This window comes from Opisthorchis viverrini, assembly GCF_000715545.1.
Source record: "Opisthorchis viverrini unplaced genomic scaffold opera_v5_352, whole genome shotgun sequence".
Lineage (NCBI taxonomy): Eukaryota > Metazoa > Platyhelminthes > Trematoda > Opisthorchiida > Opisthorchiidae > Opisthorchis > Opisthorchis viverrini.
The window spans coordinates 376,121-400,001 of NW_008752008.1; the positions used below are offsets into that span (position 1 = coordinate 376,121).

Below are 23,881 nucleotides of genomic sequence, written 5' to 3' on the forward strand. Positions count from 1 at the left end.
TTCTTGTAAGTCTCCACAGATATTGTCCAGCTTATGGTCTGGAGATGTAAACACCTCAGAGTGATTGTGAAAACCAGGGTCCATACCGCTTCCTCGTCGGCTTTTCTCTTTTCCCTTTAAACTATTTAAAAATTAGCCTCTTGGTTTTAGGGAGCTGAAGCGTAAGTGTTGGCAGTAAAATGCTGCCTTTGATGACAACGATGACGGATAAGGTCTGAAACTACGGACAAATCGAAGTGACTTCACTCAAACCCAAAAGTTGAAGTAACAATTCACGTTTATTTTGTCCCTCTACGAGCTTTTTGTGGCAAGGCGTCAAGAGTCAGTTTGTATTATTACACACACATTAACCGGATACCAAAACGCAAAAAATGGCCACCAGTTTGTACACCACGCGACATCCTTTCTGACTACTACACGCTGATCACAATTTCTACTTTCAGAGAAACCCCTCAAATGGCACGCCTTTATGGCAATATTGAACCCGCTGTGATAAATAAAACGATGTTGGAGGAAGCCATATATTCTCAAGGATTTGAAGGCTATCCGGGAACCCTTCTTAGACAAGACGGTATCGATTTTTCCAACGTTTCTACATTAAGATTGGATTACCGCAGTATGCCTGTCAACAATGCCATAAAAGTGGTTTTAGATATCTTAAAAATTGATCATCTGTGGAGATTCGACAAACTCGTCAAACTACAGTTAGATAACAATATTATTGAAAAGATTGAAGGAATAGATCATCTCGTTCACTTGAGATGGCTTGGTAACTGTGAAGATAACATACGTCAGAATAATACATTCAGATCTGTCATTCAACAACATCAAAGCCATAACTGGGCTGGAGAAACTGGTGAATCTGGAAGATCTGAGTTTATACAGCAATCGAATTCAAAGTCTGGAGAATTTGGACACTTTGCGGAAGTTGGAGGTTTTATCGATAGGACGGAACAAACTGACGGATACTGAAGATGTAGGTAGTTTATCTCAATTCTGAAAGCTTCAACAGCTGATTTATCTTAGGAAATTTCCAGCACTGAGATCTCTTTGTCTACATGGCAACCCATTATGTGATGAGGAAGGGTACCTATTGGTTGTGAACGCGTTTCTCCCGAAGCTAGTCTTTCTGGATTATAAACGTATAGATGAAAAACTTGTGAGTGTTTTTTTCAAGCACAAGCGGCTTTTTAGAGGAACAGGCGTTTTTTTCAAGCACAAGCGGCTTTTTAGAAGGAACAAGCCTATCAAACGCACCAGCTGCTCGTAGATGAGCTTACGGCCAAAGAAATGAATGAACAGGAATTGGAGAAACAGAAAATGGAAATGGATTCCCAAAAGGCGATGCACCGAAGGGCTTTTGTTACCGGTCTGGATAATGACAGAATATTTGAAGTTCTGTTCCAAGATGACCCCGAAGGAAAGGAGATGCTACAAATTTCAGAATTTGGGCACAGCATAAAAGCATATCCTTTTTGTCAACATTTTACTTGTATTTGGTCAGCAGCCTACTCATTTGAAAATAATTAGTCAAAACTAACTGCCAAGCAACCAATCGGTAGATCACATTCAAATAACGAAAGAATCAACAAACAATCGCGCAGAAAAACAAATCACTTGTCAAAATCCCGATCAATTTACAAATCTAGTTCTCAATTACTTAAGTAACTGAACACCTTAGAGGATGACCTAATAATTAGAAAAAGGTGAAATTCATTCACTCGCGCACTTATTCACCCGCTCAAGAATGCATTCAGCGACTTGTCAAAAAATTCAAAACCCGGATGAACTCGTATCAACTAACTAAACAACGAAACAAACAACTAAGTGGTTGATCAACCAATAAGGAACTAGGCACTCAACGAGTAAGATAAATGAGCACGTGAATAAATAAATAGTTAGTTTCTTTTACTGGCCAGCTACCCAGCCAACTTATTGCAAAAATAAATGAATACCTAAGGAAATAACAGAAAAAACGTATGACGTATATATTTACCAACTAAATCAGTAGATAACTGCCAATTCACCGGCTACCAAGTTAACCGTGAATTAGCGAGCTCAGTATTCATCCGAAAAACTAAGTCTGTTTGACTAAGATTCTCGACTATTTCAGTAGTTTACTATTTTTGTGCTGTTTTGCCTACAAATTATTCTTTCGTTTTGGTTTTATTTACTGGGTCGAAACTACCTTGACGGAAAATTACTAGTGACATTCCGTTTTCGTATCCTGAAAACCAGTGGTGGCCTTCATTGCCAAAACCATCACTTCATGATGAAATTGGCGTTAAGTCTCAAATAAACAGACTGAAATGACTTATGAGGGGAGTATACAGACGGGAAAGTGCGGTGCATGACTAAGTGGATAAGAGCAGGAAGGACACAGAAACATGCATTACTGTGTGCAAGGTTTATATCAATGACTGATTTCATGTTACAGAGGACTACTACCATAATAGCATGAATATCAAAAACCTTTCTGATATTCCCAACCTGGATAGCCAAAGGGAGTTGTTTGTGTTCAAGTATGTGAGGCAAGATAGAATGTCGGTCAGTATTAGTTCCGGAAAATTTCGAGTGCGTTGGTGTCCCCCGAATGTTCCATTCAACGAACCAATGCGAAGTGCCTTAACCCTAAGGCTCGAATACTTTCTCAGAGGCATTCACAAAGGAATGCAAGGGTGTGTTCGAGTTGGGATTGAATGAACTGGAAAAGCGAGACAAAGAACTGGCCGACTTTTGGTCCGCTTTGAACCTTACAAAAAAGGAGAACTACGAGAAAGGAACGAAGTTACTTGATGACTTCAGACTATATCAAAAAGAGGTAAGTTCCCTTCGTGTGACCCAACGACTTTATCATTTTATTTGGCTCCAGAGGGATATAAAACAAGGGAGCTATGTTAGACATGTCTCACCATCAAAAATCGAAGCTTAGTACTAGGTTCCTGTGCACTTCAACCTCAGTCGCACTTCAAACTGTTCAATCATAGCTTCATCTAAGGAATGATCTTGACGAACGAAAGGAACGTTCTCCTAATGATGATGGCCTGTACAGGTCGCAGACAGTTGGTCCTACAAAACAGCCATTAACCTCAGACAATTACGTTGGACGTTTGCCCAGGGTTTCCCAACTATTTATGTTGCCGCCTATCACGTACTTCATTGTTTATTCTGGTGTTGTTGCTGATTGTGACACTGTCAGGCTTGCTGATAGGTCACAACAAATCTCTGCGTGCTTATTCGCCAACCATATTCCTTCCAACTCAGGCCCTTAGCGGTGTATCCAACTCCATGCAAAACTTCCGTTTTATGCTAATTGTGCAGACATGAAGCGATCCAACCACAGTTGACAGGCTATTCCATATCGGACGCCAGTCAACATTAGATAGCTCCACAAAAAAAACTAAATCGATTGAGAACGCGCTCTTTGAGACCATCTGACCGGATTGGAAATTTCCTACAGGTCCCATCAGCGTGTGCCTTTGTATTTTGCATATTCTTATTCTGTATTTTTTTTGTTTGCAATTCAGGCTACTCAGCAGTCCGACCATTTTGCTCCGTGTACAGGAACATTCTCAGTTTGCATAAAGCGAACTCGAGTGTTTCTTTTCAACCCTGTTGTTCATTCTCATTTTGCACATGGTACCGGTGGGATGTGAATACCGTATTTCACCTGCTGAAACCATGCTATATAGCGGTCACTTCACCGAAAAGCAGGTTCAAGTAGAACATAAGGTTGACGAAAACTCGGGGACTGCGCCTACCTGATGAGCCCCAAGAAGGGTGAAACCGGTCTTGGGCTGTCGGAGAGTATTTAGCAACCTTGTGAGTAGTTTCCTTTATGAAAATATACTGCGATATCTCAAATATCGTGCCAACTGAACCGTGAGGCCGGCCTGTGTGCAGAACATTCAGTTGTAGAATATCATAAACGAGAGATTCAGTTGAGTCTCTCGTGAAAACCAGATTGATTTGTAAATGAGTGTATTTCTCGAAAATAGTCCAATTTGGGTTCAAGTAGAACATACGGTTGACGGAAACTCGGGGACTGTGCCTACCTGATGAAACCCAAGAAGGGCGAAACCGGTCTTGGGCTGTCGAAGAGTTTTCAGCAACCTTGTGAGTAGTTTCCTTTATGAAAGTTCTCATCTTGTTCGATCTCCTCACAATCACTATTGCCATCATTACCACTGTCAGCAATCGTAGCAGCGCCACCACGAACAACAAAACAATAACATATCTGTCATTGTGCTCCTGCGCATACACCAAAGTGATCGAACAAGCTCGCCCCGTAACTAGCTAGGAATTCATTTCTAAACTGCTCTTTTGCGACAGGCCACAACAGAGTAGCTTCTCTTGTGACGCCTTCACAAACAAGTACGTGTATTTTTGTGCGTTGTTTTTTGTTCATCAATGCGTTTTAACTTACATGTTTCATCCCATTTCTGATTGGCGTAACTGGTGTTGCAAGCTGGGACTTCGTTCAACCATGGATACATTTCGTATTCCGAGTACTTGCCAGTAAAAACAGCTTGGTTGTTATCACTGTACCTCTACAGCATACCGTGAACTCTTGCATCAGAACAAAGAACGACGGTGTTAAAATGAAGATGAACTATGGCGTGTGAGGTCTATTCCACACCATCCCTTTAATGGGGGATAGCGTACGCTCTAAGTTCACTGGGTAACTGGGTAGAACATTCGGAATGCTAGATCACGCAACCTACGTAGTAGATTTCAACGCCGTTTACTGATACGCGCGCACGCTTCATGGTTAAGACATGAACTGAGCCGAACATGGACAAGTTAAGGTGTTTCCTTGCACATGGGAATCCGGACTGCATGGAGTAGCTTGTTCCTAATAACTCATCATAGTTCACATTAGACATCAATAAAACAGTAGCCTTACTATGCCACCAGAACCAAGATACCAAGATCCTTTGTGAAACCCTTGTAGTCACTAATTCTTCGTAAACTTTGTTCACCTTGCTTTGAATTGCCATTTGTTTCAAGTTACCTGGATACTGACCACGCAAAACACTTGTGGAGACTTTCTTCATGTCACATTTCCAGACTCTTCAAGAACTAGAAACCTTGAGCGATGAAGTGGCACTCGAGGAGAAGATGAAGGATTATAATCAGCGGGTCAATGCTCTGCAATATGCACTGATGCACAACGAATTCATTCTAGTCGAGCAGCTTGACGAGCTTATCAAGGACTTTGAGTTGAACATGAAGGATATGATCGATTCGTTCATCGAACACGTTGAGGTAAGCCACGCGCTCCTCAATACAGTGAACGCAAGTGGGGATTGTTTTTTTTTCAAACGGAAGTGCGGTAAAACGACCAACAAATTCGGTAAATTTGTGTCTGTATCCGTAGAGCGAGCAAGTCACGGTTCAGGTTACTGGACACAAGATAGCTCAGAGACCGAGACGCATACTCCTAATCGGTAAGTTGTAGTTCCAACCCAACCTTGACCTTTCGATCGACACGTAAGTTCGGACAACTTGTACTCTGTTTACGCAAATCGACCCGGTTGTGGAAGGAAAATAATCACAAGTAAACGATTTAATTTGTGCTAACTTCGAACCATCGTAACTAACTAAGCTGATGACTGCCGTACAATCATTTCAGATGGAAGTTCTATACATGCTTTACCCATGGCATGTGTAACCTTAGTGAGCTTGGTGTTGTTTTGCAAATCAGAGGAAGATCAGTCTATTTTTGGGTGCTCAAGGTACCAGGTGGAAAACTTCTGATACGGGGGTGATTTCCCGTGGTTGAACACTCCAGGGAGCAGTAACTGCAAAGCTATAGCAAATATCATCGTTTTTCTGGCTATCGCCTCACACACGGCACATATCGTCGAATAGCCAATCAATATTCCGTGGTCAAAAGTTTAACGCGAGATGACAATGAGCTCAAGCATTCTGTCACCCACCGGTATATTCCCAAGCGGGCATAAGTCGTTCTTAGAAACATCAGACCGAGGAATCAATATCCTCAGGAATCTGCCTGAAAATCATGTCTTTGTGATTGTTCCCATGCCTAAAAACAGATCATTTAATAATTGGCCCACCTAAATAACAGCAAACTAAAAGAATTCTGGAATTTCATAAAAATAACCATAATTTTTGACATCATTATGTATCTGGTAGCGTTTTACGCTGCTCCTGGACAGAACACGTCCCTACCTGTAAGAAACCACTTTCGAAAACGTGTGCATCTCGCCACATGCCTGCAATCTGGTATCTAAGTAGTACATAATGTTGATGGAAGGTGTAGACTCTCTCTCTCTGGCTAATAAGTCCTAAGAAGAGAGAAATCGGTAGTGTAGAGTTGAATTTTTCGAATATCTCACAGGCAGTGCGTGACATCAAGAAACTAACTTTGAATATCTTACCAAGTGAAGTATGAGGCGGCACCTCCAATTGTAGGAAATCGTGAGGATACTGACTCGATTCTCCTGTTAACACCCAGCGTACTCCGCCACTTTTCTCTGGTTTGCTTGCTATTGACAAATTCTACAATCACCATCATCATCATCGTCGTCGTCACCATCATCATCATCGACAACATGACATCAGTGTTGAACACCGATGCTTCACTGCCGTACAACCATTATTTAGTTGAAAGTCTTATTCTAAAGAAAAGAATAAAGGTGGACGGGGAAGGGACTGGAATGAACTATCATACTTGGCTTGAATGGTTGAAAAATTACTGGGTACCATTATGCTAAACCACGTGCACAGTTTAGATCCATTCTAAGCGGGGAACTCATGTTAGCGTCGAACTTTTATTGGTAAAAGAATGGAGGCAAGTCGGGATATGGGTGACTGTAATCAACCGCGGAAACTGTAACCCGAAGACCCACTTGCTCGATCCTGTTGTCTCTTCTCAGTGAGTGCCATTGGGGAAAAATTTGAAAAAAAAACTGTTTTATCAGGACTGATTGGACTCTACTTCCAATGGATGACTCCTTGAGCGGTTCCGTGTCTTATCGGACTAGTTCAATAACGTAAGTGATTTATGGGGGTCTCGCCCATACGAATACTTCCCGGAGATTAGGTATTACAATGTTCGATAGGATTTTGACCAACGAATTGTTTGTAATAAAATGTACTCAAACCAGACCATGTAGTACAGGACAGGGGAGCATACTAATACATCTTTTATATTGTTCTATGAAGGTGATCTTTAGGAAGAGTTCGATCCAAATGAACTCGTGTGGGACATTTCCTTATTATTCTATTTAAGGAACATTTTGTGGAATGTCGAGAACAACAAGCTCAGTTCAACGAGAAGCTCACCGATCTCACCTCACTGGTTTTGGATCGATTCCTGCGCGGAGACTATACGCCAAATGTTTCAGACCAACTAATCACGGTAAGTGTCTTGGTAATTTGTGCATCCCCAGCAACGACCTACGCCGTTTTTGCACTCCATCCAAGGCACATGAATTTTCTGATGATAATCGTTTCTCTGTCACAACAAAAATTTCATTTGTACGGCCGAAGTCCTTGCGAACCGCGTTGCTAGGATACAAAAGAACCATACAGCAAACCTAAATTGCCTTGATAGATGACTCTATAAGACGTCCTAAGGGGCGTGCAACGCTTCGGAGGTTTATGCCATCTAGAGAAAATCCTCTGAAATACCTTAACTTTACATCCACCTATCCTTATGTTTTTGTGGAAGCACTATGATCCCCATCGAGTCATCCTGAGACAGGCTAGGCACGAAAATTGCTGGAACGTCTTGACTTGACTTAGATAGCTTTATACTCATTTGCTGAAGAAGCCTAATGGGGAGAAGCGAGCAGCCGTAGGACTGTTACTCGCATTGCGTCGCACACAAAAACAAAAAGGCGGTTTTTATAACAGTTTTTCCGGTTCAACGAAAGCGTACCAAACTCCTTCACCCTATTTCGGCCTAAGCGCATCTGTCGCATACGATGGAAACCAAACTGGAAAGCTATGGCCTACGAACCTGACAGAATCATGCCGCTCCACGGTAGTGGGGCTTTTACCGACTTGACTAGCATGCGGGTTCAGTTGACTCGGGTATCCTCCCCATCGTTTAGGTGAAGCACCATAAACAATCTGCGGGTACTACTGGACTGTGTCGAGAATGCACTTAATCCCTTTGCAACTTACAGTGAACACAATGCGAAAGCTAGGCCTCCCCGTTTTAGAAGAAGCGATTCACCGACGTTGACTGTTGTAACTTGGTAGACGATCCGTGCAACTCTGTATCGGCCCCTTGGTTTCCTGCTCCATCCACTACGGTATATCAAAAGGCACGGTAGCTCTACACAGCCCTTTATGGGGACAAAGGAAAATTATTACAACTGTATTTATAGAGTAGTCACAATGTTCCACAAGGTCGTGTCAGAATCTCCGTGAGGGGGCGAGAAGCGTCAAGTCAAAGGTGCTTGACTCGGATTGGCTGGCATTCTGACCAATCAGGGCACGCCTTCGTTTGGCCCGTCCTGCACGTGACACCTTCATCCAAACGATATAATTTTCGGTTATTAGGAAAGGCTGGTCTCCGTAACTAAGGTAAGGAATACCACACGCAAGTCTTTGATTGAACCAGACTTATGATGTATCGTATTATTCCTTCTATATGCATTGTACTCTCTGCTCCTTCCAGGTTCCGGTATTCCATTCATGACATTGTCTAGCTTTTCATCAAGTTTGAGCGGACTCCTGATGACCGCGCCCCCCCCCCCCCCCCTATTGAGTTACAAATGACAAGACAGCCTCCGGATCTGGACAGGGCTAACAAAAGGCTTGTTCATACACCCTTTTCAACCCCTGTAGGTCACAAAGATAGTGGACAAATGAACGTACAAATCGATGTCAAGAAATCACAATCGAAACAAGAAATACAAGCACTTGACCGTCGGTGTTCGGCGTGTAGCCTTCACCAATAATTAGATACGCTGTATGACGCCCCCAGCGACAAGATGATTAGCACAGCTTCATTCGGGTTAGCCTGTGGGATAGAAAGCACCAAAATGACAAATATTACCACGCACAGAAGGCGTGATACAGAGACCACATCTGAACAGATCACTTTCAACGGGACTCGTAAATTCCCCAAAGAGAATCCGATGTGCTGATATTTTGAAATGCTTTCACAAGTCAAAAATGTAAAAGTCTACAGTATTTTGCAAAAGGCATTTAAAAAGTGGCAGGTCTGGGCGGGTTCAGTTCCGAGGTAAGCGAACGACTTGGATCAGTAATTTTGTGCAAACATTGCTGGTTGTCGTGCTCTAATTCGAGCGTTTTCAAGGCGAGGATGCACGGGAGTCTCGATGGCTTGAGGCGGGTCAACTGTGTGACCTGTTCCAGAGATGTGCCACGCAATCCATAACTTCTCATCCTCCAGCTACGTGTCATTGATGCTAGGCAGTAACCTGTCATCCATACTGACTTTTTGGAGAAATTCTTAGACTTATTGAGAGAAGTATCGATCTGTTCTACTCATCAGTGGTTCTTTGTGACTGTGAGTGATATGTGCAGGTATTTTGTCAGTGAGGATGATTTATGATGAAAACCCGAGGAGCATTGTACAGCTGTTTCATTCATACTGGAAATCATCAGCAGGGCGCATCCCACAAACCTCCTGGGGATTTAGAACCCCACGACCTCCTGGCTAGTAGTCTGAACGCTCGATCGTTCAGCCACAAACAGGTGATTCGCAGTGTGATCAACTCGAACTTAAGTCTAAGACCTTCTTCTGGTTACGGAGAGCATTTGGAAATGCGAGGTTGAGGATAGGCTTCGAAGTGTCTCGTACAGTTTGGAGTGCTCTTAGTCCTAACTGGTGAACTTAGAGTCGTCTAAACAGCAATGAGTTGTGTTTGAGTCTAAAACCAACTGGAGGCCCAACATCATGAATCAGGAATTGACCGAAAAACCACAAACCAAATGTACCGTTGAAGTCAGTTCTACACATGCAATATTCATCCTACCGTTGTCTTAATTGTTAGCTGGTTGGTTTTATCGTTCCCGTTTGGAAGTTTTAACCCACACACAATTCAAAAGAACCCTGTGAATTTTGTCAGACACTTGAGTGCTCAGTGTCACTTTCCCAAAAATTGTTTTCCATTGTATTCAATAACATCTCGCTAGGGAAAACAGTTGAATACCTTTGTGACCACATTACTGAACAATGTTTCACTGGATGTACCAATTTACAAGACTGCTCCGTATACAGGAAATGTGTTTAGATTATAAAGGAACTGTTTACGACAAACTGACAGTGTCGTTACAGGGTAGCTCTCATTAAGTTCAAACTAAGAAATTTCCCGGTGAAGATCAAGAACCAACTCTGCAACCATACGTGTATGATACTGAGCTCTACTTGTAACCTAGCCTAATATTCCGATATTACGGATAGCATTCACCGCAGTATGTCAATGCCTCATGAAAACAGAAGTCCAGCTATCCCAGATGGCCACTCGATATTCGAGTGGACCCTCACAATGTACAGTTTGCTGTAAGGCCGCAATTAAACATTGGCCTCGCCTATTGTGTATAATCGATGCTTGGTAAAGATCCTTTTTCACAACGTAAGCAATGTGCACATTCGACCAACTAGGCTGTGTTCTTGGGGATGCCAAAATCCCATCAAAGAAATCCTTATATGCCTACTTTTTACGGCCAACCACAACGAGACCTACGCAGAACAAACTGTGAACCGAACATTCCAGGATGTCCTGTTAAGAAGAATCCCCACAATCAGAGGAATCACGTTCAGACCCACAATGCTGACAGTTCAGTATCAGTAGTATGTGGCTGTGGGAGAAGTGGCTTTGGAATGTGCAACACAACTCTGAAAAGGATCAGATAGTTGACCCGACTCACATGCGAATCCTCAACTCGTTTTAGTTAGAACGCGACAACCACCACTGTGCGTACAAAAACTACCGACCCCATAACAACTGTCGTAAGACTCGGTGTGATGTTCGATGCTCGCTGTTATATCGTCTTCTAGCCATTACTATAGGCCGTTTGGTGGAAGTAATTTAAAATATAGACAAGGGGAATACCTTTTGTCCTGTCACTTCAATGAGGTGAACACAGAGGACTCGACGCTGCATGCGCAATAACACTGACACAACACCCATGCTTGTTATGATTGTGATTAACTGAACGTTCGAGTGAGGTCACTCGTCCCACAAGGATCCGTAGTTAACTCTGTGTAAGGAATGGAACACTACCAGTGATCTTAAACTGGCTTTGACAATCCCGCAGTATTTCAGCTCTCGTGCTTCCTTCGGGTAGCGTGGCAGCCAGGTACCGAAAGGGGCTTACAGCTGAACGACTTTTCTTCGATTTCCTTCAAGTCATTATCGCTAAAATTTTCATCACATTGGTTGGATTAATTCTTTTCAAAAAACCGCTGTCTTTTACAGATGTTCATCGACAAAAGTACGGTGACCAATGCCCTCCAAGCTAGCCACGATGCCCACTTGCTTCAGATAGACAATCTGGCGGACAGCATTGGCAAGCAGGCCAGAGACTGGTACAAAGAACTTATGGACGACATATGGAAAAGGGAGGGTCACCAGCGAAACCGGAACAAAGTGATGGAGCTAAACTTGATTGTGGATGCTTTCCGCAGAGCGTTCGCTACCGCAGGTGCTAACGTTCGCAACCGAAAGTCCGAAGACGAAATCCCAACATCACAAGAGTTACAGATGACTTCATCTATCCTGCTAACACATCAACCAAGTTTTTGAGTTGCTTTATTCTCTGAGTACAATGTTCTTTCAGCATTCTTGATCTATGGAAAAGGATATTTGAATCCTACATTAAAAATTGGACGGATTGAGCGGCCTGGTATGGCAGCATCAAATATCCCTGTATTTGAGGTTAAATGAATCATACACCCACGGGAAATCACGTAATATCCTCTGCAAAGATGAAACCTGCAATCAGACGATAACAGTTCGCACCAACGTCCCCTCACAAGCGTGCCTGGTCAGCTCCCTATAAGATTTTCTACCTTCCGTCAGTGTTGGGACTGCTTCGAAATCATTGCGACAGTAAAACAGTACTACTCCTTAAAATAGCCCCGGAATTTTCACTTTCTAAAAGAAAAATGTTGTAAACAAGTGTTTTGATTGGGTTGTCCTTTCGCTATAGTCTGCAACCTACTCGCCTCGTTGTCTGCAAAAGGGAAAATCACATTTGGAATACTGATCAGAATCGCTGTATCTAGACAAACGAATTACCTGTGATTTGAAGTTCCCGCGAATTTTTCACGCTGCCAACAGAAACACTTAGGCCAGAAACATTCGCTCCCAGTTACGATTGCCCTAGGATTCACTAATGATCCGTCTGCCACATTGAAGTTCAAACTGGCATCGGGAAATTCTCACGTATAACAAATTTACCTGCGCCACTCAACTTCAAGCGCCATCATCAGGAATTGAAGTGTAGTATGTATAACTTCACGAGTGTCTGACACGAATTTAGGTGATCGAGCGTTCCGGGCTTTTGGTTAGTATTCAAGGTAAATAATAGTTGATTATTGTTGCCCTGACCTTCGAGGGTATACAAAACATCGAAATAGTGAGAATAACAAGAACACTGACTTGAACCACTTGCTAGACTTAGTCGTGCTGATTTTCAGGTGCGTTGTACTGCGGAGAAGAGGAACGGGGAAGTCTCTTCCGGACGTACAACTTAGTTGCCTATCAGACGGATCAATATGTGAATTAGGTTTGCTCTACAGAAGCGAAAACGTTGAGTACTTTGCTTCGAGAACTCGAAAAATCTGCTTAAGCAGCAGAGAAAAATGTTCTTTAGCTTACATCCTAAAGGAGACTGGCTTATTAGTATGGAGACTGGACAATACATCTAAAAATACCTTCAATGCGAGCTACCTGCCAATCGTTTCGAATAACAAGGATAAGCTGTCTGTGTTAACCCCTTCCGTGGTAGTCTATTCATACATGTGCATCTCACGTCAATCGCGGGACTTGTTGGGTTCCCACACGCACCGCTCATCAGTCGCAATCGAGTGCAACTCAACTGCACAGCATGTACACCAGTTACGAGGTAGAAACCCACAAAGCCTTCGAAAGAGTCGTGCCCAACCTTTCTGATTGTGTGAATACAGTAAATAGCTAAATCGCGAAGTATTTGAATGCGTGCGAACGGCTAAGCTACATCAGTTAATTTGGCCAGGTAATCAGAGTCAGAGAAATCACCAGCTTGGAGAGTATGCATGAATTTGTACGTGTTGGTAGACAAGTGACACCCGCACCTCTATCTCATAAGCTGCATTTTTTTTCTAGACAGGAGAACGTTGGTATGGCTCAGTATGGTGAAATTGTTTTTCAGGAGATAATCGACGCCAGTTCATATTGTAGTGCAAAAATTCGAGTCTCATATACACAGTTGTGAATTTTTGACATGTGAACTGTTATGGAGACTAAACGGCAAGAAAACTCCTGGCAGATGTCTTCCACGATGAAAAAGAGTGGTTTCTGTCGACAGGCATGTTAGGTATGCATATCAAATTGAAAATAGACACATGGGAATAAACTGGTACATTCATCCCTGGAAACGACAGAAAGGAAAGGATGACAAAGGGTCAGCAGCGATTAGGGTTCATTTTCAGGATTCCGGCTCTTGTGCCGAGAGACGGGCTTAGAGGGTCAATGTGTACAACGGGGAGTTTCACCGCTGAGAACGCACACAAGTTAGGATGATTCGCACCGAATCACATTCGCAGACGAACAGAAATAGATCAGAGGGGTCACTCATTGGGTCACGCACAAACTGGACTAAGGAAAGGGCATTCACAGCTGGTGTTGGAACGGGTGACTGTAAAGGTTAAGATGATAAGAAACATTCCATCCGTGTGCGCTTTCCTGTTACTTGAGCGTTTAACGTTTTCAGCTGCTAGATTGCTCTCCGCTAATCAAGTCGGCTGGTGAAGCAGTCATGGAACCCAAAGATATGGTGTCCGTTAGTATGCCTGCTTCACTGCTAGTACTGCAAATACTCATCCCAGCTGAACGAATCTGAGTGGACCGACACCCGGCAGCACTAGCTCTGTTTGTCTGCGTTAGGGTCCTTGAGGTGGCTAGCAGCGAGGCGCTTAGAGGATCCAACATCAAAGAACCACTGTTTGCCGACACTCCTGGGACGTCCTCCGCCGGCGGGCCCACGGGCAGACTGCTCTGTATACTATAAGTGCCGAAGGAACTGCAACGGCTACTTCCACCGCCGTCTGTACTCTTTGCACTGTTCAGCTGACTACTTGTACTGGTGTTTGAAGCACATGAACCAACAGAACTTGTGTCCGACACTGCCGAACTGTGGACGCTGCTGTTTATTGTCGCACCCGCAGTACTACATGTGGTGCTATCCGCTCCCCGGCCCAGGAACGTGACGGGAGCATAGCCCGTTACGGAGGAGGGACTGAGATGACGATTTCGCCTTGGATGTGCTGGTGCTAACACCGGAGCTATACCAGACAAATCCGCAAATTTATTATCAGATGCTGGATGCGGAATAGTTGTGTTGCTACTGATGTTTTCAGACGAGGGATTCTTCAAGGCACTGGACATGTATGATGCTTCATTAGACAGGTCGTATCCATTTCCACTGTTAATATCATTCGACAGGGAAGTTGCGTTGGCTAGAGGCATACCATTTGAAGGTAGTGAAGAATGGGCAAGAAGGACAGTGTGTTGACCACCTGCGTCAATAATAGAGACGAACCTGTGGAGGAGAGACATGTATAGGGTAATCGAATAATCAGTAGCGAGTCATCATCATCATCGACAGCATAACACCAGTGGTCAACACTGATGCTTCGTTGTCGTACAACCATTAGTTACTTGAAGGCCTTACTCTGAAGAAAGTAATAAAAGTAGACGGAATGTTACGTGTAGAGGTAGATAAACCTTAATTTGCCAGCTTGACTGTGCAATTACGACGGGCTGCTTCTATTGGTAATGGACTGTAAGTAGCTAAGACTAGAATGAACTGCACGGTTAAGTATCACAAGAGATAGTGTGACAAGAGCCGGAATTATGGGAATTGACCATTGAATTCGCAAGCGACAAAAGATGGATTAGAACAAAGGCAAGGTCAGATTATTATATGGAAATCGCAAAGAGGCGGGATGTGATGTGACTAGGACTGTGAGCCAGAGGTAGCACGCACATTGATGGGATAAATGTCGCCAGTCAGTGTGGTGAGGATGCAGATACAACATTGGGGACAGTAATGTCCCAATCCAAGACAATCGGAATGCGTGTTCACGGGATGGGCACAGACGGCACTGTCACGTGTTTTCCACCTATGCCCGTGGCTGCATTGGTGAGGTTACCTCGATTGATTTCTCTAGAATAGTGAAATTGGCTGAAGGGAATGAGAACTTTATCTCAGGTTTTTAACCACAGGGTTCACAAGGCGGAATAGAGGGAACCAAGAACAGCCGGTAAGTTACCGGATCCGCGTTGCCGTGAGATCCTGAATGTCATCATCAGCATGACATCAGCGTTCAACATCGATGCTTCATTGCCGTACAATTATGATTTATTTGAAAGCCTTATTGTAAAGAAAAGAATAAAGGTGGACGTAGAAGGGACTTAGCGCTAGCTTGCCACAGTCATTCCGAGGTGCCTAGACCTCCAGACAACAAGAACGCCACTGACATCGGTTGGCCTGGGGCTACCTGAAATTGATATTTTATATATATATATATATATATATATATATATTGTGCTGGCACAACCACCAACCCACCGCAATCAAATTGCAATCAAATTGCCCAGCTCAGCGAACAAGCCAACGACCACCGTTCACCTCTGCCCATTGCACACTATGTTAGCATCTGTTTCCGGAGTTGCCCGACTGAACCCGAATTAAAGGTGCGATGGACTACCGATGGACGAAATATGAGACAAAACTGCTCCTCATGGAGTCAAGTCGAGTAGCTATTCAGTATGAACATTCCTTGCTCGGTCACTTGTCGGGAAATATAAAACAAAGAGCTCTCCTACGATTGAAAGCGATAAGTTAGTGAACTGACATGCCCGTAGGGAATTTAAGCATCACTGTTGACACATATCACTGTTGATGATTACAATTGTGATGAAAATGTTCCCACTTGTTGGGAGGAATGCTAAAAAAGGCATCATAAGAATATCACATGACTGTCGGCAATAAGTTCACCAGAGAAACAAGAACGTGTAACAAACGAGGAAGAGCCCCTTTAGCGCAAAATCACAGTGTATTCACCTGTTTTCCAATTGTTTGCCTTTGATAACTCCCGGTTCGTAGCAGTCCTCATCGTCGTCATCTCCGTGACCTAATTGCTTGTTACTGCCCATTCCCCACGAGTAGGCGATTCCTGTAACAGTAAAAAACAGATGTGAGAGAACCGTTAGCATACGGAGATGACAAAATGTGTTTTTGAAGAAACGACCAGAAGAAAGCACTCACTGCATCATTTTCCCGCCAGCCCGTCCGAATTCATACGATAACGCCCGAGTACGGACAAAACAGAAACCGATTACATGTATCAAAGGGAGTATAGCTCAAGTCAGTTTGGCTCCGATCAACAACATTTAGTAAACCAAGTGAGTTAGTCCATGCCTATAGACACGATTTCGACGAAACGATAGGCGAGAGTTTGGGACTTTCCAGAACACACATAATATTATGAGAAAAAGTTGCAAACTGCGTTTCTAGGCTAACCAGAGGCACGGTGGATACCGGTCGGATAGAGGAGTTGGCAACGCTACGGAATACAGGTAGCCAGAGTGCTGTGCTTGGTAATCGGCTTCCTTGCAATTATTTCCAACTGGAGTATAAACATTTCACCGTTAATTAAGGCGACATCATCCGTATAACATGAGCTATAGTGCTCCCCTTCTCACTACCAGTGCGAGGTGTATGATAACCGTGCTCATTACTATTATTATTATCATTATTATTATCAGAGACAGCAACCTCCGTGTTCATACTGACGATTACTGCCGTACTGTGATCAGCTGGTCGGACCCAATCATCTGATCGATCGACTTGCAGTCGTGGTCAGTAATCTCGTTAATTGATTGGTCGGTGTGTTGAGAGTAACCTGTCTTGTGTTCCTACTGGTCGATTTGTGTCAGAGAGTGTTTTAACTAATTGTAAGGCCATATCATTGGCCATTTTTCCCGCTGATATTTGATTGAGGTGTCTGGATACTTTTGACTAAACCAGTTGTTCCATCTTGCCTTCTAGTTGGCCGACTGAGTTCTCTTCCCGTAAATTCAGCTGTCCGGTTGCTTCATTTAACTGTCCTTACGTTTGTACTGGTTATTTCGGATTTTCGAGTCGAGTGCTCTACATCCCAAATGGTAATGTTACAGAACATAAGTACCTCGAGTGCATTACTTGGGTGTTAGTTTGCCGAGCTTGAAACATTAGACTGAGCATGCCTGATGGTGTCTCCTCGAGTAACAACGAAGCGTTTTTCAACTAATGACAGAGAATACTGACGGCTCAAAGCCCAAAGAGTAAAAAACTTAACATGGTAATCCCTGAACAAAGACCACACATGAGGAACGGCTTAAATGGCCTTGAATAGGAGGCAACACTCCCTTGGGGAGGGACGTCCTCTACCGGTCATAAGGCTAACAAGGTACCTCAGACCACGACAATGACCCCGTGATGCGCTGCGGCTAGTGCATTTATATTGCGGCCCTATCTTATAACGCATGCAATATAACGAACGCCTTATAAAAAGCACTTCCAACGTCCACAAACACCGCCACAATGGTAATAGTCAAGGTCAGTTAAAAAGGCACAACTTCACAGTCGCTAACTGCATTGCATCAGACTTTCGTTTGGGTACGAAGTTGTGCACGATCTCATCTCTGGAGATGTTACGTTCAGCGGGGGGAACAATGGTGTCAAAGCTATCTAGATCTGCGTTAGTTCTACACAGTTATGTGAAATACTTGACAGACGATGACACTCAGTTACGATGTGACACAATCAAGCGATACTCCAATACAAAGTTCTGAGTGAAGTCATCAAGGGACTGCAAAGACCATCCCCAGTATAGACCAATCGTCAAACCAATTTATTATACCCATGAGGCATATTTCAGCAAAGTTACTCTCAGAAGAAACCACTTTCGACCTTCCCGAGGGAAGATGAGTGTACGGCTACTTTCTAGAGAAACAGACCTTCAAAAGAGATCATTTCTGATTGGTCTCTTGAGTTTGTCTCCCTACAGCAAAAAGGTGTTTAAAGTTGCTCCAGCCCTAAAGACCGCATGCAGCTATTCGTCATAGGCGAACCGCTTCGATACTTGATCTCATCTAAATCTCCAAGGAACTAGCAGAGTAACCACAAAATGTCTAGTCTGAAAGGTGATGCTGAGGCTAAAACTGCAGGTGTGTGCTAGGAATGCTGCATTTGTGCCAGGCTTGGTTTAAAATACGTAAGAACTCAGTGCACCTTGTTGGAGAGGTACAGAGGTATCAAATTCACAGTCAATCTGAGGAGGGGGGCATATCTTGATTGGGGGAAGCCTCTCTTGGAAGGACTAATGTGTGTTTTATACCGTGGACATTGATAGTTAACTGACAGTTTTGTTTATCAACACCCCCATTTGAATTAGCAGTCCTACAACTTCAAGATAGGTATTACTGCATTATCATACAAGACACTGTTCATGTGCATCTTTGCTACCTGCGATGGGTCTGTTGATAGTACCACTTAAGTGTGTGTATGTGTGTGAGTGTGTGTGTAAACATACCGAAATGGTCTACATTCGTTTATTGCTGACAGGCTTGTGTTGTTATTGATAAGCGCTCGATATGTATAATGGTGCTCCCCCAGGTTAATGCTAATTTGTTCGCCCCGGGTAGGCCTTGATAAGACCCAGTGTGTTAGAAACCAGTCAACAATAAGACACCTGATTCGCGTTGACAGCTGTGTCTGAGAGCGAACGAATTCCATACGCTAAACGAGCTACCGCACCGGATTGGTCAAATACAACTGCCGATGTGTAGCCAAGCCCTCACTTAACACTAACTGCTGTGTACAGGTAGACATCTCCACTATTCCTGTCCTACATTGGCAAGTTCATTGAGCTATAAACCAGTGCTAGTTTCCTCATTTCTGACGTGTACCCCGGAATATGGAAAAGTCTAAAATTCCAAATCCTTACTTCAAAATTGGTAAATCGAGGAGAGAACCACCGTGAAGTGCAAATAAATCATCAGCAGATGTATTCCAAGTATGAGTTTAGAAACTTTCTGCAGAATCATTATTAGCCAACACACGTGATCTGCAGGATAACATTCGAAATTCTCGAGAAGGTAACATCTCTGGAAAGATGTCACACACTAAATCGCGCCTTTCGGAGAGTGATGTTACGCAATATCCAGAAGGGTGGTTTCTATTCCGATGGGCCCCTCTTGGATGACCATTTGTTCACGGGCTATGTATAAAATGAGGAATGATGGTGCCGCACACTGTGCGTCAAAGTTTGAGAAACTCTGGCCTAAAAAAACATCCAGAAATCCAAATAGAAAGTATGTTACTCGACCGGTGTTCGAGACTTGTCGCGTTTCTTATGTTAGGTTCTGTTGTATGTTGTCACGTTTCCACACCTTAGACTGTTGTCTATCTGCTTAGCCGTGGATGATGGAGAGCGCTAGTATATGATTTTCAGAGCAATAACCTGTCTTTGGAGGCGGATACTTTCGAATGATTACTGAAACAATTAGGGTGAATATATCTGGAAGTCATTTTTGGAAACCCCAACCACGTTGGAACCACACTCGTGTGTACCGCGCGTAGTCATGCGTTTACTTGGTGCCTTAAGGTAGGAGAATTAAAACCAAAAACTTTCCATTTTGGTTATTGTTTGGAGAGGCAGCTGTTTCTCAGGGACGCTTAGAGCTCTTTGTTGGGAGGGGTGATCTCTCAAAGGATATCAATTTCGGGGAAAATCTTACAGGACCGGAATGAAGTGGTCTTCCGTGAGGAGGTTTATTCAAGGGACTACGGCACTCGATGTGACGAGTGTCGCAAGCTGCTTGTCGGCTTTCGCCGTAATCCCAACTACCCAACAGCGTCTTGAATCTTTAGTCGAATCTGAATTTCACCTTACAAGAGAGGCCAAACTATGTTCAAGAGCAAAAAGGCACCGTGGTCGGAAATCCCTAAGGGGGCGCACCTCACGAATCCCTAGGAAGATCCGAAACGCTAGCTAGCGCAGGAGCACAGCCATTCAGCTACAAGTGGCCTATCGGTAGTATGTTTATTCCGGAATTGGACAGGTATGACGCTGTCCACCGGTCAGTCAATTAGTTATATAAGGCGATTCGGTGCGAGGTAGCTCACCAAGTGACGAATTTTCAGACCGCAGCAGTTGCTTTATAGTAAACCTAAACTGGATAGTTATAAAGTAACACCAAAGGACTATTGGGCTAAGCAATCTGGACCACCAAACATACAGTGCACCTCAGATGGAAGTGTGATGTAAGCACAATCTTTGTTAGATCAAAATGGCCACGCTAATCTGGATGACAAACTGTTTCGGTAGGTGACCTTGCACGGTCCGACAATCGGATAAAGGAGAACCGTTCAACTCAGAGAGAGCGCTTTGAGCTAAGCATCAAGTCTGAGCAGGGACGGGGTAGGGAACGAGGTAGCTCAGTGGTTAGAGCGCTCATTTACTGACCTGGAGGTCCTTAAATGACCTCCGCCTCTCGACTTCCCCAGTCTAGGCTTGGGTAACCTGGCAGTATCCCAGCCCTCGTGCTTCCTTTGAATGGCATGGCAGCTAGGCACCGAAAGGGCGTTACAGCTGAACATAGGCACCGGGTAACGGTAGAGTAAAAACTTTACAACTCACCGGATGTGTCTACGGCGAAAGAACAGGCTTCACCACATCCTACCCATGAACAAGTGCGATCGGAGAGCAGTCCTTGCACGCGCGATGGCTGGGGAACTGATAAGTGAGATACTGCAGTTGGCTTTCCCAAACCGAGCCGCCCGTAATCCGGACGACCGACCGCGTAAACATGACCTATGTAAAAAATGGGTAGTAAGCATGTAAGAAGTATGAGAAGCCTTTGTAAGCATGAAACCAAAATTAAGCAGTAGCTGAACTCAAAGTAGACTACGTGGATTCGGAAAATGATTTTGGGCCAAGACATGAACAATGAGTCAACTATTCGAATGGCCTGAATGTGCTATCTCGCAGAACCGAGCTCTCAACGGTGTACACGTCAGCTGCCGGTAGGGAGTAATATGAGAACCTGCCCCCTCTCGATATTCGGTACGAGCTACGGACGCTAATTATCTATGCAGTTGAAAAATGTGCCTACTAGTTACACACAGAACAGTTATCTGATTGGGAGCGTATGAGAATAAAACCGTGTACAGTAACCTTTCCGTGGTCAAATATAACTAGCGAACACCGTTTAGCTTTGTAGGCAATATGTGTCATGGGAGCCAACTGTTACATAGCTAGGAAATGGAGGAATTCAAGCGACTGCTGTCAAAAAGTTCACTGATCCACGTGCTACATCGAGCCGAGCGACATACCATCCATATGGACTCCGAAAAGATAAAGGCGTTCATATGGGGGAAGGCTTTCGCAACCGGAGGGCCAATATCGTTTGGGAGTGTCACGCACAGCCATTGGATCACGTTAGGGTGGGATGTCCTACAGGGAGGTCGTTAGATAGAGTGAATGCTGTGAAGTCCTGTCTGTGTAGGCCAAACAAAATACCTCAGGCAGCACCAGCACTCAACTAAATGAATGAACGTTCTGAAACGCTGTGCAAGAACTAGAATGCATGCGAATTTGGAAAGCTAAGCAATCAGCTAATTTAGTTCGGTTGTAAAGTGTGGAAAGTGTGTAACCAGAGGAAATAAACAGTATGAAAATACCTACCGAGACCATCCAATGCTAATGTGTGATGCATACCAACGGCAAACTGGCGCCAGTTCCGGTCACGGGAAAAACCGTGAGCCTTGGTGAGCATAAACTGAATAAGAGGACCTTGTCGGGCAAGTAGAGCAGCTTCGGATTTATCCACTTCCTTCTGGTCAGTAATCAACCGTGCTGCGTCTACATCCATTTCGTCTCCTTCTTCACCAAGTCCCCCATCAATTGTGGCTTCATCGTTCTCATCTGCATCGCCGTTCACAACTGCAGACGGTTTCTTTAATCCTAACTGACCGTAGTTGTTCAGGCCACATGCATAAATGGTTCCGGTGGCTTGACAGCGTGCAAAAGTGGCGAAACCACCCGCCCATGCATCAGAAAACCGCACAGCACCACGGACACGACACTCAGCCGGGTTTAGCAACGCATCTAAAGAAACAGAAGACAATGGGGATATGGTGAGGATGTATTGTTCAAAGATAGCTGAAGCCTGTCGATGTGCGACCACCATTAGTTCAAAGACGGTGTTCACATATTACACCAGCGGTTGAAGATTCCGGTGGGATGCAATGCTTCTGGCTACCAGAAGGATGGTAGTCCTCAACCTAACAGCATAGATTGAGTCGGCTTACAGTAGGCGATACCACTGGGGGGAGGGGAGTAATGCAGCGTTTAGTGAAATAAAGGACCCAAACAGTCCTTGAAAATTCACAGGTGACTCGAAGATGCTTTATGGTAAGCTTTCTACACTGCTATCCATCACCGCAAAATCTATCAGGGTATAAGGACGAAAATGAGGAATCCGGATACTGTTGGTGTGACTCATTTTCCAGGATGGGATCAGCGTGATGCTCCCTGCGTCTGGCTAGAGGCGCCGCAAGATAATAGAATACAAGGAGTCTAAATTGGACAGGCAATAGGCCGGAAAGTTGAGTAAGTACGCAAGTTACTAATGAGCAGGAAGAGAGTAACCGTCGTCAGTTCACAGAGTGCATCAGCAAGAACGACTGTACGTCAGAAAACTGTTGGAGCGAAGCGGAAATACGTCTAGATGACAGAGATGTTAAATAATATCATAGTGATAATAATAATAGCAATAACTACTCGGATGTAGAGCCTTTCAATGCCTATCTGCCATGCCACCCGGAGGAAGCACGAGGGTCGAGATACTATCGGGTTGCCGAGGCCTAAACAGGAGCAGTCGAGGTGTAGAGGTCGGGTTCGAACCACGGACCTTCCGGTCAGTAAGTTCGCACCTTAACCACTGGGCCATCTCGAGCTCGACAGAGGTGCCAAATTCCCTTGGCAAACTTTGCATCTTACCAAAGCATCCACAGCTGGTAAATGACATATCATAATCAATGATAACAAAAAAAGAAACATCATCACTCAGGTCACCGAGTTACCTACAATACCACCCGACAACAATACGAATTACGTACTAGCTCAAGGGATTTGCCAGGAGAATATACAAGATGCGTGCGCTCAAAATCTAGGGAAGTCAAAAGGGCGTCAAAAAACTTTCAGTGTTTGGCCACCGGCGACCTTGGACCATTGCTAGAGTCCGGTGAAGACATCGGACCAGTAACACTGAAGTCCGTCGAATGGTTTTTGGGATAAACTTGCCCACGATAGATGAACTGATCATACTCCACAGATCATGTTGGCTTGGTCACGTGTTCGGTATGCCAGTCAGCCGAATTCTTCGGATAGCCTTTCGCGCAAAACCATTCGAGGATGGCAACGAGACAGAGGAGATTAGGTAATGACTAGACATGTATGAAAGATATTACCAGTAAACCCAACTGCGCTGATCACTACCGGCTCTCTGTACTGGCAACCTGAGGGCACACATCAATGATTAGAGGCATTGACAGACAGGGTGCAGTTGAGGTGCATGGGACAAGCTGTTGCCCTTAGTGTTCGGCTTCTCCTCCT

General features: G+C 44.2%; 2 protein-coding genes across 2 annotated transcripts in view; one reads left to right on the forward strand and one right to left on the reverse strand.

The window, feature by feature from the left end:
* Positions 1-504: 504 nt before the first annotated feature.
* On the forward strand, positions 505-11,768 carry T265_10273 (hypothetical protein; the record flags this gene model as incomplete). Its single annotated transcript, XM_009176593.1, has 7 exons — positions 505-769; positions 810-976; positions 1,234-1,477; positions 2,655-2,821; positions 5,071-5,268; positions 7,259-7,387; positions 11,430-11,768. Coding segments are annotated over 4 exons (678 nt in total).
* Positions 11,769-13,238: 1,470 nt separating this feature from the next.
* T265_10274 (hypothetical protein) overlaps positions 13,239-23,881 on the reverse strand; it is a gene marked incomplete at both ends in the record, with an annotated part of 28,855 nt that continues 18,212 nt past the window's right edge. The window contains 4 exons of the mRNA XM_009176594.1: positions 13,239-14,754; positions 16,282-16,393; positions 20,903-21,076; positions 21,950-22,372. Coding sequence (XP_009174858.1) covers positions 13,923-14,754; positions 16,282-16,393; positions 20,903-21,076; positions 21,950-22,372 — 1,541 coding nt within the window. The remainder of the gene's footprint in view (positions 14,755-16,281; positions 16,394-20,902; positions 21,077-21,949; positions 22,373-23,881) is intronic.